The sequence below is a fragment of the Lutjanus erythropterus genome, chromosome 16 (assembly GCF_056507025.1).
Source record: "Lutjanus erythropterus isolate fLutEry1 chromosome 16, fLutEry1.hap2, whole genome shotgun sequence".
Taxonomy (NCBI): Eukaryota; Metazoa; Chordata; class Actinopteri; order Lutjaniformes; family Lutjanidae; genus Lutjanus; species Lutjanus erythropterus.
This window is the reverse complement of record NC_139332.1, coordinates 23,805,688-23,820,651: the sequence shown is the minus strand read 5'-3', so window position 1 is coordinate 23,820,651 and position 14,964 is coordinate 23,805,688. Positions and strand designations below refer to the sequence as shown.

The window sequence follows — 14,964 nt, the reverse complement described above, 5'->3', positions numbered from 1 at the left end:
AAAATAGACTGCAGATTTACAGGCACTATTTGTCATTTTCTCTTTTTAGTCTCGCTGAACCAAGTGCTTATCATTAAAAGGATAAATTTCACTTGGTCAAAATGTCCCACTGTGCAGCCACAGCAGCCTGAAAGTCCAGATTCAGGGCCAATAAACACAGGAATCAGCCCAAGTATCAGTGTGTGTCTTGGCTGCAGTGGAAATATGAGAACTATTTAATCTCACCCAAGGTTTGCTATAGAAATGGAAATCCTGGTGAATTGTACACATAAAACAGAGCACACTGAGCCAAAGGAAAAAAAAAATCACATTATTAAAGGCTACATGCAGATAAAAACTATAGAAGGATCTTTGAATTAAACAGCAAGACTTGGGGCTGTTGTACTGGAAAAGGACCTCCAGTTGAATACAACCACCATGAACCGTCAATCACCTGTGTGTCCCTGCACTGACCATCTGTACAGCTCTGACCTCTGCACATAGGCACATTTACTGGACATACGTACAGTTTATAACTGTTGTATTGTTCTTCTTCCTGATATTTTGCAGTTTATTCAGCATCTGTACAGTAGTGAATGTTTACACCTGCAACAGCAATTATGTCTTACAGTCTTTAAACTTTGCCCTGTCTTAGCAACTTTTTCTCTTTCTGTACTATCAAGATTTTTTTGCACAAATCTTGTACTTTTTTTAATCCTCTTGCCCAGCGTGTGACCCTGACCCCAGGAACACTGGGACCAATCAAATAAATATTACAGTCTATAAAAATGCTGTTTATACCGCAGATACAGATATCATACAGTCGTTTATACAGCTGCCAATTCCAATGAATGAATGAATGGGGGAGTACATGGAAATCTCATTATACAACCTTGTTATACGCCCTAAATGATAAATAAATTGCTTTTCCATCCTTGTTCTCACTTGTTTTAGGCTATGTATTTTTTTAATTGAAAATCTAGATTTTTCTGCTTTATTTTACAATAATTTCTACTTCAATGTCCAACCATATATATTGTTTACGTACATTTTATGTTGTTTTTTAATTTCACACTTACTTTGGCAATGTAAACTTATGTTTCATATGCCAACGAAGCTCTTTTGAAGTGAATTGAATTTAATTTAACTGAGTTGAACAACGTGTGAGAATAGGCTGTGTGCGCAAAAACATTTAGGAATACTTGTTTTTATCCCTCGCGCACTGGTTAAGTACAGTATTTGTACTTTTTTTAGAGATCTTAGTTTGTTTTTGAAACTGGCTGTACCGGTTGGGCGGGGTCAACTACCTTCTGAAGGATAATTTTAGAATCTCAAACTAGCGGGTGAGCAAAGCGGGCAGACCCAACCTGCGATTTTATCAAATCGTCGTGTTTTGATGACGTAGAGGAAGCGCGACACACACGCATGCTACCACTGTTTCATACATTATGGCAACAGTACAAGTTAGCGAGGCTGAAAAAGTGTACATTTTACACGGTATACGGGTAAGTTTTAACAGTTATACTTAAGCCTGTGACCCCTGCAAGTAAAAAATACGATAAATGCAACGGCAGCGATCTGTGGTTTATAACGGCAGAAAACTAGCTAGTTGCGTTAGCATGTGCTAAATCCAAGACTGCAGTGTTGACATGTTGATTCTTGCCATCAGGATGACTTGCGGGTGGATGGGAGAGGCTGTGAGGACTACAGACACATGGAGATAGAGACTGATGTTGTGTCCAACACAGACGGCTCGGCCAAAGTCACACTGGTAATGTTACAGCATGCGCTGCAGAGATCCTAGAAGAAGACTCTCTAAAACTCATCATCTGTGCAACAACAGTCACTTGTCATCATGACAGCTCCTCCTACTGCAAATATTCCTACTTACTAGTCTTATCTGAACATGTCTAATGGGCACTGCCTTCTTCATTGTGTATTATTTCAGGAAGGAATGATTGATTTGCTATTATTATCTGATATGTTTTGTTTCTTTTCTCTGTCAGGGGCACACAGCGGTTCTAGTTGGGATTAAGGCTGAAATTGGAAAACCAAGGCCAATGGTACCAGATGAAGGCTACTTGGAGTTCTTCGTTGACTGGTATGTATTAGCACACTGACCTTTGTAAAGTGAGGCTTATGTTGCATTAATTTGCTTCCCAGCTTTCCCGAGCTGGGAAGTCGTTCCTCTGAATTTTGTGTGTTCATGAGCTTTTAACTTGTAATGTAGAAGAAACCTGGATACTACAAAGGGTAGGGGTGTTGTTGTACTTGTTGTAATGTCTGGGTGATGTTGTTATCATGGTTAATGCTAAGAGATAAATTTTCTAACTAATTTAGGTCACTCTGCTTGGATGCCATTTAACAGTTCCAACCTGATACCATATTGCAGTTTACATGTACAATCAATTAGTTTTGAAGACATTCTTCTTACCAGAGTCTAGGAGGCGATATGGAAACAAATTCTCTTTTATCGTCTATGTAATTTTATATCTTAGATTTGCTACATGTCATGATATACTGAGTTTTCTTGAAAATCAGTTTAAAATTTTGCAACAGCAACCACAAAAGGAAAAAAAACAGACATGGGTTGTGTCTGAAATAATTCCTTATTTACTACATAGTTCACTGTATTTACTGTTAGCCATTTTATTTGAGTGTCCAAATCTCAGACACACCAGAGTGGAAGAAAAAAACGTAGTGACCATGGCAGGGAGACTGCTTTCTGTTAACAATCCCAGGCACAGCCATAAATGTCTATTTTTTGGCTAATCTTGCAAACTGAATAAGATATTTCATCATCAGTAAAATCTTTAGTGGTGAATAATTCTACATTGTCTTATATGCCACAATTCTTGAAAGATTTTATACTACATACAAAACGTAGATAACTGAGTAGCTGTGCAGTGTAATTTCATTGGACATTTATGTACTGATTGTTTTCACCCCATTACTGTATCAAAATTAGATAATTTGAATTGAAATCAAATGAGAAAATGACTCAGACAGAAATGTTATCTTAACCAACAGGAATGATGTTCAGAAATCACAAACACAAACAGATTTCGTTAGTGTTTTGATTGATACTCTGCCACTAGGAGGTAGTGTTGTATCATGTGTTCCCTTTGAGATGCCTCTCCAACACATCCCAGTGATTGTAGACTTACCAAAGGAAATGATATCATAGTAAAAATGAAACAGATGGATATTCTGTTACCTCACATGTTTCACCTTCCATGACTAGTTCAGCCAATGCTACCCCAGAGTTTGAGGGCAGAGGAGGTGAGGAGCTGGGGACGGAGCTGAGTAACACTCTCTACAAAGTCTTCAACAACAAACACAGTGTGGACCTGAAGAGCCTCTGTATCAGTGCAGGAGAACACTGCTGGGTCCTCTATGTGGATGTGCTGGTGAGTGTCAGTAATAATGTGAACAACAACAATAATGATAATAATGAATACAATACCTTTTTTATATAGCACTTTTCAAGCACGGGTTACAAATTCAGACATAAGACATAAAACAAAAGAAATTACATTACAAATAAAACAGAATTTACTGGATTACTCATTAAAAATAACAAATGACTAAATGATCACAGTTTTGAACCCTGCTACTTTGTTTAAAGATATAATAAGGCATCAATACATGTAAAATACTGTTTAATAAGCCGTCTAGAGTCTCTTGGTTTCTTCTGGACAAAGTGTCCCTGTATTTGAGTGTAGAAATAAATCAAAGCAGTACATTTTCTCCAGATTCATCTTATTTTGGTCTGTATATATTCACTTGCATGGTCCTCACTGAGGTAAACTCTCACACTGATATATTTCCACAGCTTCTGCAGTGTGATGGAAACCTGTACGATGCCATCTCAATAGCTGTAAAGGCAGCTCTCTTCAACACAAAGTAAGTGAGGTGTTGTTTGTTTGGCTCTAGCAAATTCTTATTCAGTAAAATGAAAGCTCACAGTTTTTTTTATTACCTTCCTGACAGAATTCCCAGAGTGCACATTTCAGCTGACGACGAAGGAGGGAAAGACATTGAGCTGTCAGACGACCCGTATGATTGTGTGAGGCTCAATGTAGAAAATGTTCCTTGTATAGTGACGTTGTGCAAGGTGAGCTCACTTTTTATAGCCAGTTATCACACAAACAGTGAATCATGCACACCGCTTGGCTCCCCTGACTCTGCCTGTTGTACTGCAGGTGGGCCACCGGCACGTAGTGGACGCCACTCTGCAGGAGAAGGCGTGCTCTGTGGCGAGCCTGATCATCTCTGTCACACACAAGGGCACTGTCACCTGCACAAGGAAGGTGGGTGGAGGCAGCCTGGATCCAGAGAGCATCTTCGAAATGACAGAGGTGAGTCCGGCTCTGCTCCTCGGCCATCTGGCCTCCTCTCAGTCCACCTGAAGTATTAGCATAATGTGATTTTATTTTTATTTAAATGTTGCCTTGCTAAAAACATTGTCATCCTGAAGAATCTGTCTCTAATAATTTCATTTTGGATTTGAAAGCATTTAACAACTAGTTAAGCCTCAGCTTTTTCACCATTTATGTCACATGTGGTTTAAAAGTGAGGGAGTCGTCAGTCAAAATGCTCTGGTATTTGTGAGAGTTAAGAACCTCTGTTGCTTTTCAAACAAGAATTTCAAGTTTCAGCTCCAGCAGAGTATTTTGAACAATAAAAGCATTTTTCATGTGTCCATTGGCCTGTTCAAGAGTTGCTTCACAACAATATAAACCAGTGTCATCAGCATAAAAAACTAGCAACTAGGAAACTAGCATCTGACAAGTTTTGACCCAGATTACTTCCATATATAGTTAATGAAAGTAGGCCTAATACAGAGCCCTGCGGCACACACTTATACATGGATATAATATCAGAACATAGACCATCATACCTAACGCACTGAGATTTATTACTAAGATCATTTTAAAACCAAGCAACTGTTTCTGCTGAAAGCCATAAGTTCAGAAGACTAAGTTTTAAAATATCACCATCAACTTTATCACCTTTATTTCAGCTGTGATGGTGCTCTATAATTTTTTTGCAATGTAATATTTGACATTATGCCTACATCTCAATGTATTTATAGTAAATATTCAGCAGGAGTTTCTCCAAATTGTCCCAAATGCAAAAAAATTGGATGGCAATATGTAAAGCAGTATATTCAAGAAGAAGTATATTGAAGAAATACATTGGATTCTTTGAAGGTGCACAAAGAAACAGTTTCTTTTAATGTTGGCTAGGAAAGATATAAAGACAACGTGGGTTGGAGATGATTCTCCTTCGGTTCAATTGTGGAATTCCCTGATATTAGTTGTTGTCACTTGAGTGGAGATGAGATATTGAATTGGCAGGAGAACTCATCTTTTTCTAAGAAAATGGGAGAAACCACCAAATCTTCTAGGAATTAAGCTCAGGTCAGCATGAAGATAATTGACTGAGCTGAGGGACTCTTTTGTTTGTGTACAAGTCCCTTAACCTTAACCCACTGTTTATTACCTCTGTACTCTGGTGATGAGATGAAAGCTGTGTGTTCTCTCCTGGACCTGTTTGTCATATACACACACATGTTTATGGTACCAACTCACAGTAGTTATTTTCTTTTTGAAAATCCAAAATTTTTTAAATGTAGTATTTCCTTCTTCTGTAACATAGAGTATAATACTGCACTGTGTATAAAAGTACCATATATATGGTACTGTAACGTAACTCCCCCCTTCCTGATGCCATCCTCTGTTGTAGTAACTTGGGAACAAGCAAAAGCAATTGTAATGATGTGCACTGCATACAGTAGTAATGATAATAACATAACTTAGCACAAACAGGTTTAATATAAAATTGTGACAATTTAAAATTTCCTTTCAGTGCTTCTTTCCTCTGTCTTATTTCCAAAGTGGTGTCCATCGTTATATGATGATTTCACATTATTTTGTTTGTAAAAGCCAATACAGTAGAAACATGCTAAAGTATTTTGTTTGTCTCCAGGCAGGTAAACGGGTCGGGAAAGCTCTTCATGCTCCACTCATGGAGCTGCTGCAGCAGGAGGAGAGTTTGGGGAAGAAGCGACAGAAAGTTGGCTTCCTTGGCTGAGATCATTTACTGTATCTACAGTGTGTATGTTCATGTATACAGAATTTTCTAATAAAATTTATGAATTTTCTACAGCCTTCTCGTCTTTGTAACGATACACTGTTGGTGTTTTAACTAGAGATCATCAACATGTTGGCGTTCAGACCCACGAGTACTCAGCTGTCATTACAACATTATTACATGATTAAAGTATTTAAAGTTCTCCTGGGGTAGATCTGGCTACAGTTAGTGTCTCCAGGACCACATTTTGCCGTGATGACACACATGGACTCACAAGGTGAAAACAACACCAGCCGTGTGCTGTTGCAGCTAGAAACAAATATCAAGAAGTTAACTTGTAGATTTAAGATCTGATTGAGATAATCCTTTAATTAAGACATTGTTGGCACACTCAGGTTATGTCTTTGCCCTGATTTGAAGAGGTTCTGGATGAATGTACTTGATAATGTGTCATCTGTTTTAAATATATAGATGTCTTATTGTTCAGCCACACATTAACTCAGAGAACAACTTAAGAATGTAAATCAAAATCAAACACCTTGAATCACCTTATTACGTCTGTGTTTCTGGAAGTAAAACAATCTTAGAGAACTGGAAAACAGAAAAAGACAGGTGATTTGTTTTAGGAGAAAGAATCTGGACACAGTCTAACAGATGCAAAGGACACCTTGTTACATTTGACTTTATTTAAGAGCGATTTGCATTTGAATCAGAGAGTCTTGGGGAAAGTTCCTGCATATTTTAAGTTTTTTTTAGTACTGTTGAGATACGCTAAGAATAGTACAGAGGGACTGCTGTGTGTCTCACAAAAAATCAATTATGTCCATGAAATGATGTTACTGAAGAATATGATTTACATAAATAACTTTCTATATTGCAAAATTTTTAAGTGTCCTATTTTAGTTGTGCATAAATCAAGTAATAATGTATGTTAGACCCAGGATAAGTTTGAAGTTAGACCCAGCTCATGCAACAGGCAGCCGGTGCATTTGTTCCACTCTGCACAAGCTTGAGTTTGTTATTTATTTTTCTGGTAAAGAAACAAAGCTGATCCTCATACTCTGGCTGCTGGGACAGAAATGCACAGTGTCTCTGCGTCCTTTTGTGTTTGCCACGTGTCAGTTGAATACTGTGTGAAGTGGAAGTCTTACAGAAAGTCCAGATGTGACTGGATCATTTCCACTCTTCCCTCAGACTGTTGTAGGGTGTGTGCACTGTGCAGGGGCTGAGAGCACACAGGTCCAAAACAAACTCCTCTATTTATGGCTGGAGCTCTCACTGCAGATTATGATTAAACATATACAGAGAAAGGTTTATAAAATGATACAAAATTCAAAATAAAGCACAATATTGCAGAAAAAGTGAAAGTGCCTCAGGGATGTGTAGATTTCAGTGCTTCACTGCACCTGGAAATATTTAAATTTTTCCAAATGAGGCCAAGGCTTCCAAAACACCTTTTGGCCAACATTTAGGAAAGAAAGTCTCATTCAATCCTCTTTTTTCAAGATCAAACTGGCCCTTTGAGCCAAGAAATAAACTGTAACCAAGTTATTTAGGCATTTATGCAACAGATGAGTCAGTGTTTGTTTATTTCTTTTTGACGAAAGTTCATAACAACTTCACACTGTGTCAAACTGTCTGCCAGTCTCCACCTGCTTTCCAGGCCTGGCTCTGGTTGGTACTGGCCCTCCACGTGAAGTGTCTGGAGCCAGATGAGACACACAAACTCCTGAGGTCGGATTGTTATTCCTGCAAATGGCTTTGGACGTCAGTGTTTTTCCCTGGTCGGACGGATGAGAGGGAGGGTGCTAGAGCAGGAGCGAGGCAGATAAATTGCGAGCATCCGCGCTGGAGCAGCCTCATTCAACAGGTCCAACCATGGAGTTCAGAGGAGTGTGTGTGCTGCTGGGAGTACTACTGCTGGCGAACTGCTCGTTACAGCAGACTCTACCGAGGAGGAAACCAGTGAAAAAAGGTAAAGAACATCTGGAACATCACAATCTATTGGAAAAGTACAAATTTCTTGAATATTTTGAGTTATTTTAGATCACTATCAAATTGATTTTCTCGTTTTTCTTTAAGCAGCGTGTTTTTTTTATGACCACATGCTCAAATCTCTTTAAAATAATAAATTCTTCAAACATTTGTCACACCTGATTTGAATTTCCTGGTGTCTGGTGTTGTTGGATTCAGATACAACAAAGGATACCGGCATCGAGCACCTACAGAAACAGATCAACGACATTGTGCAGGAGCTCAACCTGCTGAAGGAACAACAAGCCCTGCAGACAGGTGAGCTCCGCTTTTAAACATCTGGATCATAAATTTGATCTCATTTACATTAATAAAGGAATGCAGGAATGTGTCTGGGTTCAAACCAAAGCTTAATTACCAACCAGAAAAAAGTGGCAAAAGCCCCAGGTTTAACGTGTATAAATCAGTTGTGCATAATCTGAGTGATTGCAATCTTTTCTGTAAGAATTTATGATACTAAAATACATCACAGTCATGCATTATTATTTAATCGTGTGGTACTGTCTGTAGAGGGTCCCTCTGTCAAATCTAGTTTAATCTTAAGAGTCAGACAAGGAATAAGACGTAAATTAAATCAAAAGTGCATCCAATCAATTTCAGTTGAATCCAAATTTATTTAGAGAGCATTTAAAAACAGCAGTTGACCAAAGCACTGTGCAATCAAAATATGGGGGAAAAAACATTTTAAAAAAAGTAAAACCATAAAATATCACAATGAAAACATGTGTCAATCCATGAAAACACAACCATAAAAACAAGATAAAACTACAGCCGCAATCTGCAGTTCTGGGTTTAAACCTGGCCAACAGAGGGTTGTTGTAATGACTCAAAATTAAAGGCACAAGCAGCAGCCAGTGCATTTCAGGAGCGTTTTTGTTTAAAGAAGGAGTGAGCCTAATCACACACTTGTTTCATAATTACATTGCATTTCAAGAACTGCACACTCAAAGAGCTGCATCACTGGATGTGAAGGAAACTTGTTGTTTATGTTCAGGACGCCGCACAAGATGTCCCCACTGAGTTCAATCAGTTCCAAGACAGCTAGAGTTATGAGCCAATGTGTGATAGACCATGACTACCTGCACCAATCAGTATGAAACTACAGCTTTTGGTTAATAGTTTCCCCCAGATCATGTTCACCAAAGTTGCTGAAATTTTGCCACCAGGGCTCAAAAATAAGGATGGCCCACTTGCCAGAGGAACGTAAAATGTCATTTCAGGCTAGTTAATCTAGCAACTCACTTGCCTGACTAGGCAAGTTTTAAAAAAAGATTTGAACTATTTTGATACTTGAAAGTTTTTTCATGCAAAACTGCTTTTCTTGGTTTATCATCACACATCAACTAAATATCTTTGGTTTTTGGATTGGAATGGGGCATTTTTCCACTATTTTCTGACATTATATAGACACTGAAGCCCTAGAATAAACATGACAAGTAACTTAAGTCTTTGCTGTTATTTGATAACCGCTAAGAAATAAAACCGTTTGTACAGGGGCAAGTAAAAAATGATGTTGGGCAAGTAGATTCATGACCCACTTGCCTGACCAGGCTAGTAAAGAAAATACATTAACATTTAATCCTGTTTTGTCATGTGTGGCGCCCCCCATCGGTCACAGTTTATGATGGCTTTTGGCCATTAACTATAGCACCACCATCTGGATGATTGGGGTCCTGTTGCTTGGGAAGCATTTGCACATCATTTCTAGTTACTGGGGTGAAGTTACAGCTCTCTAGCTTGTTCCAGCTCACAGCAAATTGAGCAACAAAAAGTTTCAGTTTACATCCATGTCTGTCCAGACTCATATAATATATGAAGTCAAGAATTTAAAGGAATTTAATAAAAGTTATTCAGTGGATTATTTGACAAAATGTAAGTTATCACTATATTGACATGAAAGCATGATTCTAGTGAATAATTTCCAGTGAGAGAGACTTGATTGATTTGATTTTATCCCATTAGAAATTTGTGTGAAATTTTGAAAAAAGTGTTTGTGAAGTTACAGTGACCTTGACCTTTGACCTCTAAATTGTAATCAGTTCTTCCTAAAGTCCAAGTTTGAAGAAACTCCCTCAAGGTCTTCTTGAGATATCAGGTTCACGAGAATAAGATATTTCATCTTTGAGTCTAAGTGGACATTTGTGCCAAGTTTTAAGAAATCCCATCACAGCGTTCTTGATATATTACATTCACATAAATGGGATGGATGGACAGACAACCTGAAAACACAATGTCTCAGACCACAGCTGTCACCAGTACGGAGGCATAAAAATGAGTTTCAAGATCAGATTTAAAAAGATCCTCAGGCAAGGATTCTTATAACTGATGAGGCCCAGAAAGTGAAGGCCTGGTTTATATGGTGCTCTTGTGGTGCATATTTCCAAATAAAGTTGTTTTAATCAAATTACCACACAGAAAGAAAGCCTGGGGCCAGGCGACAGATGGGGCTAGGGTGGATAGGGTTCCTGTATCTTTTTCTTTTGCCCTCGAGCCAACAAACAGGTTGGTCTGGCCATGGTTCAGACAAAATCAGCGTTAGACTTGCAGATTGGCCAAATTTAAGCCCCTGTATCAGTAAAATTGTACCTGCTGAAATGTCCTAGAACAAGATGAACTCCTTAGAGCCTTGAGATGCAACACTGTGACTGAGCCTACTTAATGATCACCTGTGGAGACGGCGAGCAGCTATTAGTATCATGTTCATGACTCTTCTAGTCTCACTTCTGTCTGCAGTGGATGACAAAGTGTGAATGTTTTAATGCGGTGCTGAGTGAATTTATTGATAGTGTGACATGAGCTACATATGTACAGAAGTTGAAGTCAACAGCCTGAAGCATGCTTCTCTTAATATAAGGACAGATGGGAGACATGTGTAGTCTTTGAAATGGCAAATTTTAATCTGGACAGCACATGGCGTACACGTGTCTGACCTCTTGTTCAGAACACAAAATGAGACACAGGTTGTTCCTGCAAATCCAAAAAGATTCGGTAGCCTACAGGGGAAAAAGTCAGTTTTATTCATGTTTCTCATTATCATTGAGGATATTTGTCTCCAAAAGACCACAGGACAAATTTTATTCACATTCTCAGAGATAACAGAATATCTGCAGGGCTGCCCCTTGATAGTTGATTTGAATCATCAGTCAGACTCAGTGAACTGAGATTCTTCCAGTCCAACATTTGTTTTTTATTCCTTTGTTGGTCAGTGTGTACTTTGCAATAACAGGATAAAACAAACAGCTTACAGAAATGCACAAAGAGAACAATTCACAAGAAAAGGATGGCCATGATGGGAATCATAAATATATTTTTATATTAGCTGTTGCAAAATCCCAGTGACAACATGCACTGGTGGTTATCTGATGAGAGACAGTGAAAGGACAGTGAAAGGTCACAGCTAAAAAACAAGAAAGCTCTTGTTTTGTAACTGTGACAGGCTATAAACTTAAACTGAATCTCAAAAATCACCACAAACCACAAAACTAACATTGATGGAAGCAATGAAGAGAGACAGAAACAGAGCAGAGCCACTTCACCAGAGCGCACCAGCAGAGCGCACAGGGCAGGTGACGCTTGCTTGTTTGCTTGTGCTTGTTTTTGTCACTGACAGGCTCAGATAGCTGTTATACATGTCTGACAACATGATGCAAAGGATCACTACAGATAGAGAGATATGTTTTGTGGAACCAGAACTCAATAGCCTCATAAAACATCATTTTCAGATTCATTCAAGCTCAACACAAACCAAATAAAACTCACCAAAAGCTTCTTGGCTCCCCTGTCCACTGTTCCAACAATCAGCAACTCTAATTTAGTCAAAATAAATCCTTAATTCACAGCGTACAGTGTGCAGATCAGTTGATGCTGGACACAGGCTATAATACTGCACCAGCCTGGGGAGAGAAGCACTGCGTGAGTGGGAATCATAATAACAATAGGTCAGTTTTTTCATATATTTAGTAACTTATGTAATGTTGTGTGTGAACTGTGAATTGATGAGAACAGAATGGGACGGGAGTCATTCTTCTGAGATTTGGATGGGACAAAAATATTTTTTGAGGATTTGGATGGGGCAGGAGTCATGAAAAATGGGAAAATCTTATGTTTCCACATCACAGATGACAACCAAAGGCATTAAAACACAAGTCCTACCGGTAAAACTCTCACACATGTCCTACAGTCATGTAGGCTGATATGGGAATTTAGTGTGGTGCACTGAAGTGGAAAAAAATGAACAAATCTGATTTGACTGAAATAATCTTAGTCAAGGACTGCCCTAGATTACTGTAAGATCTCCAAATGAAACAAATTGAAGATGACACTAAATCAAAGTTTAGGTCAATCTAACCATCTGCCACTCTTTTATTCACTCTTTTGTTGTTCTCTTCAGTCTGTTTGAAAGGCAAAAAGATCCATGGCAAGTGTTACTTGGCTGACCCTCTGAGAAAACGCTATCACACTGCCAGTGAAGACTGCAACAACCTGGGTGGTGTCCTCGGTGCGCCCATGTCCAGCGACGAGAACGACCAGCTCAAAGAATACATCCGCGAGAGCATCGGCTCAGATGCGCAGGTCTGGCTGGGCTTCAACGACATGATGACCGAGGGCTCCTGGGTAGACCAGACCGGCCTCAGCGTCACATACAAAAACTGGGACACGTCCGGCGTTCGACAGCCGGACGGCGGCCAGTCCCAGAACTGTGCCGTCCTGTCCGTAGCCTCCCGAGGGAAGTGGTCTGATGAGAACTGTCGTGAGGAGAAGCCCTCCGTCTGCCAGTTCAACATTGTTTGATCCATTTATCTCAGCATAGACTGCGCATGGTTGTAGCTGCTTTCACTGTGTAGGCCTACTCTTGCTGCAATGCCACTTTGCCTGCTCTTCTAAAAGGAGTTTTAAGCCAGTGGTTCTCAGTTGGTTTGCATCGGAACTCAATGCTGATATAGTTGCTTGAGACAGTGAAATATAACACTGTTATTTTGGACAAAAGTGAACTGGTGATATGTCATTTGCAGCATTCCTTGCGGTCACAAAAAAGAAAGAACAAAGTTCAGTCAAGGATAAGCAAGAGATTGTGGGACTTAATCTCCTGCAAAGGAGTCAATGATTTCTGCCTTCATTTTATAGATCTTCGTACCTCTCTCTTTTTCCAGTAGTTTCATAAAAAATATTGGATGATCATATTTCAAAATACCAGTACTTCTGTAACAAAAGGTGTGTCTAGGTGCTGGCACCTTTCACAATTCTAAAAACTGGCTGTAACTTTTTAAGTTGTTTCCACACATCCACACCTCTATTACAGCAGTTCCATGACTCACTTGTTGAGAACCACTGGTCAAAACTCAGGCATCCCTTCATAACTACTGTATTTTAACGACAAGACTCGCATGGACCCAGACTAATAAATCATTTTGCATTAACATAAAAAATAAATTCAATCACATTCTATTAAGAGATTTCAATTTGCTAGTCTTATAGTTTCCTATAATGTCTAGCCTGATGTATCCTGAAAAAATACCATCAATAAACCATTAAAATATTCCTTTGTTGTCATTTCTTAAAGGATAAGTTTGGGAGAAATGGGTATTCAGTTTCCTGCTGAGTGCTAGATTAAAAATATTGATACCACTCTCATGTCTGTACAGTAATATGAAGTTGGAAATGGGGAAACAGCTTGCCTGGCTCTGTCTAGCAGAAACAAATTCACCCACCAGAAACTCTAAAATTATTTGTGTCCATGACTCGTGAACTGGGAGCTTTAAGAAAACCTCCAGTGTTCAAGGTCATGAACATAGTAAACACAACCCCATTTGAACACAGCATAGCATGTTGTATCTCATTTGTTTTAATTTAAAACGAACAAAAAAGATGCTTAATATTTGGCTGCCTGGCACTGGTCAATGGTCTGGCACATAACCTCCTGAAACTAAACTGACCTTTTTAAAATTCCATCCCTTTTGGTCTATGCTGCAATAAAAATTCAAAATAGCTAGCTAATCTATACCAATCCTTTGCTGGGTAGTTAGCTATTCTTTTTCTCTGTGGTGAAACACTAGCCTACTAAATAATCTACACCAATCATTAGCTAGTTTGTTACATCTGATACGTAATATTAGAAAAACACTAGCTAACTAGCTAGCTCATTTACACTGATCATTAGCTAATTTAGGATGTAACATATATCACTTTACATGTCCCCCAGCAACATCTCTTAACTATCTTCCAAATTTGGTTCTGTTCAATATAGACAAGCCTAGCGCTTTGCTACAGAGCCAAAAGAAAAAGTTAGTTAGCTAATCTATATCAGTCGTTAGCTAGTTAGTTGCATCTGATAGCTAATGTTAGAAAAATGCTAACTTATTAGCTATCTTATCTACATGAATCATTAGCTAGCTAGTTAGCTAGAGTTTTGCTAACAATTTAATATTTACAGTTCTCAAGCAACATCTTTAAACCATCTTCAAAAAAAAAATTTTTTTTTCAACATAGACAAGTGTAGTGTTTTGCTATAGGGCAAAACACTAGCTAACTAGCTATCTAATCTGTCAGTCATGTCTAGTCTATGATAGCTAATGTCAGAAATATGCTGCATTAATAGCCAACTCATCTACATCAATCATTAGCTGGATTGGTAGCTAGTGTTTACTTAACATCAATGTGACAAACAGTATACACTTTTACATAGGTACAGAAAACAGGAGAGGAGGAAGTAGATCAAGGTTTTGCCTAAAGGTTGTGTTGGTGACAGTAAAGTTTAATTACAGGGATTAATTAATTAATTAATTAATTAATTAATTAATCCCTCCCTTAATTAATTAATTAATTAATTAATTAGGGAAGAATTAATTACAAAGG

General features: G+C 38.5%; 2 protein-coding genes across 2 annotated transcripts; both read left to right on the top strand.

Moving 5' to 3' along the window:
• The first annotated feature begins 1,340 nt into the window (after positions 1-1,340).
• Positions 1,341-6,147, top strand: exosc7 (exosome component 7). The gene is made up of 8 exons (XM_084739088.1): positions 1,341-1,484; positions 1,649-1,750; positions 1,986-2,080; positions 3,224-3,389; positions 3,815-3,885; positions 3,973-4,096; positions 4,185-4,340; positions 5,974-6,147. The coding sequence occupies exons 1-8, from the start codon at positions 1,428-1,430 to the stop codon at positions 6,076-6,078; spliced, it is 876 nt and encodes a 291-aa protein (XP_084595214.1). The 5' UTR covers positions 1,341-1,427; the 3' UTR covers positions 6,079-6,147.
• Positions 6,148-7,798: 1,651 nt separating this feature from the next.
• On the top strand, positions 7,799-13,650 carry LOC146313136 (tetranectin-like). Its single transcript, XM_084739089.1, has 3 exons — positions 7,799-8,053; positions 8,272-8,370; positions 12,503-13,650. Exons 1-3 carry the CDS (start codon positions 7,957-7,959, stop codon positions 12,901-12,903), a joined length of 597 nt encoding a protein of 198 aa, XP_084595215.1. The 5' UTR covers positions 7,799-7,956; the 3' UTR covers positions 12,904-13,650.
• Positions 13,651-14,964: the final 1,314 nt, after the last annotated feature.

Bases quoted from the DNA above. Each gene is read 5' to 3' on its own strand.
- exosc7 (XM_084739088.1), top strand. From the start codon at position 1,428: ATGGCAACAGTACAAGTTAGCGAGGCTGAAAAAGTGTACATTTTACAC. The intron at 3,886-3,972 runs GTAAGTGAGGTG...CCTTCCTGACAG, and splicing joins GCAGCTCTCTTCAACACAAA to AATTCCCAGAGTGCACATTT. The intron at 4,341-5,973 runs GTGAGTCCGGCT...GTTTGTCTCCAG, and splicing joins GCATCTTCGAAATGACAGAG to GCAGGTAAACGGGTCGGGAA.
- LOC146313136 (XM_084739089.1), top strand. From the start codon at position 7,957: ATGGAGTTCAGAGGAGTGTGTGTGCTGCTGGGAGTACTACTGCTGGCG. The intron at 8,054-8,271 runs GTAAAGAACATC...TGTTGGATTCAG, and splicing joins GAGGAAACCAGTGAAAAAAG to ATACAACAAAGGATACCGGC. The intron at 8,371-12,502 runs GTGAGCTCCGCT...TGTTCTCTTCAG, and splicing joins ACAACAAGCCCTGCAGACAG to TCTGTTTGAAAGGCAAAAAG.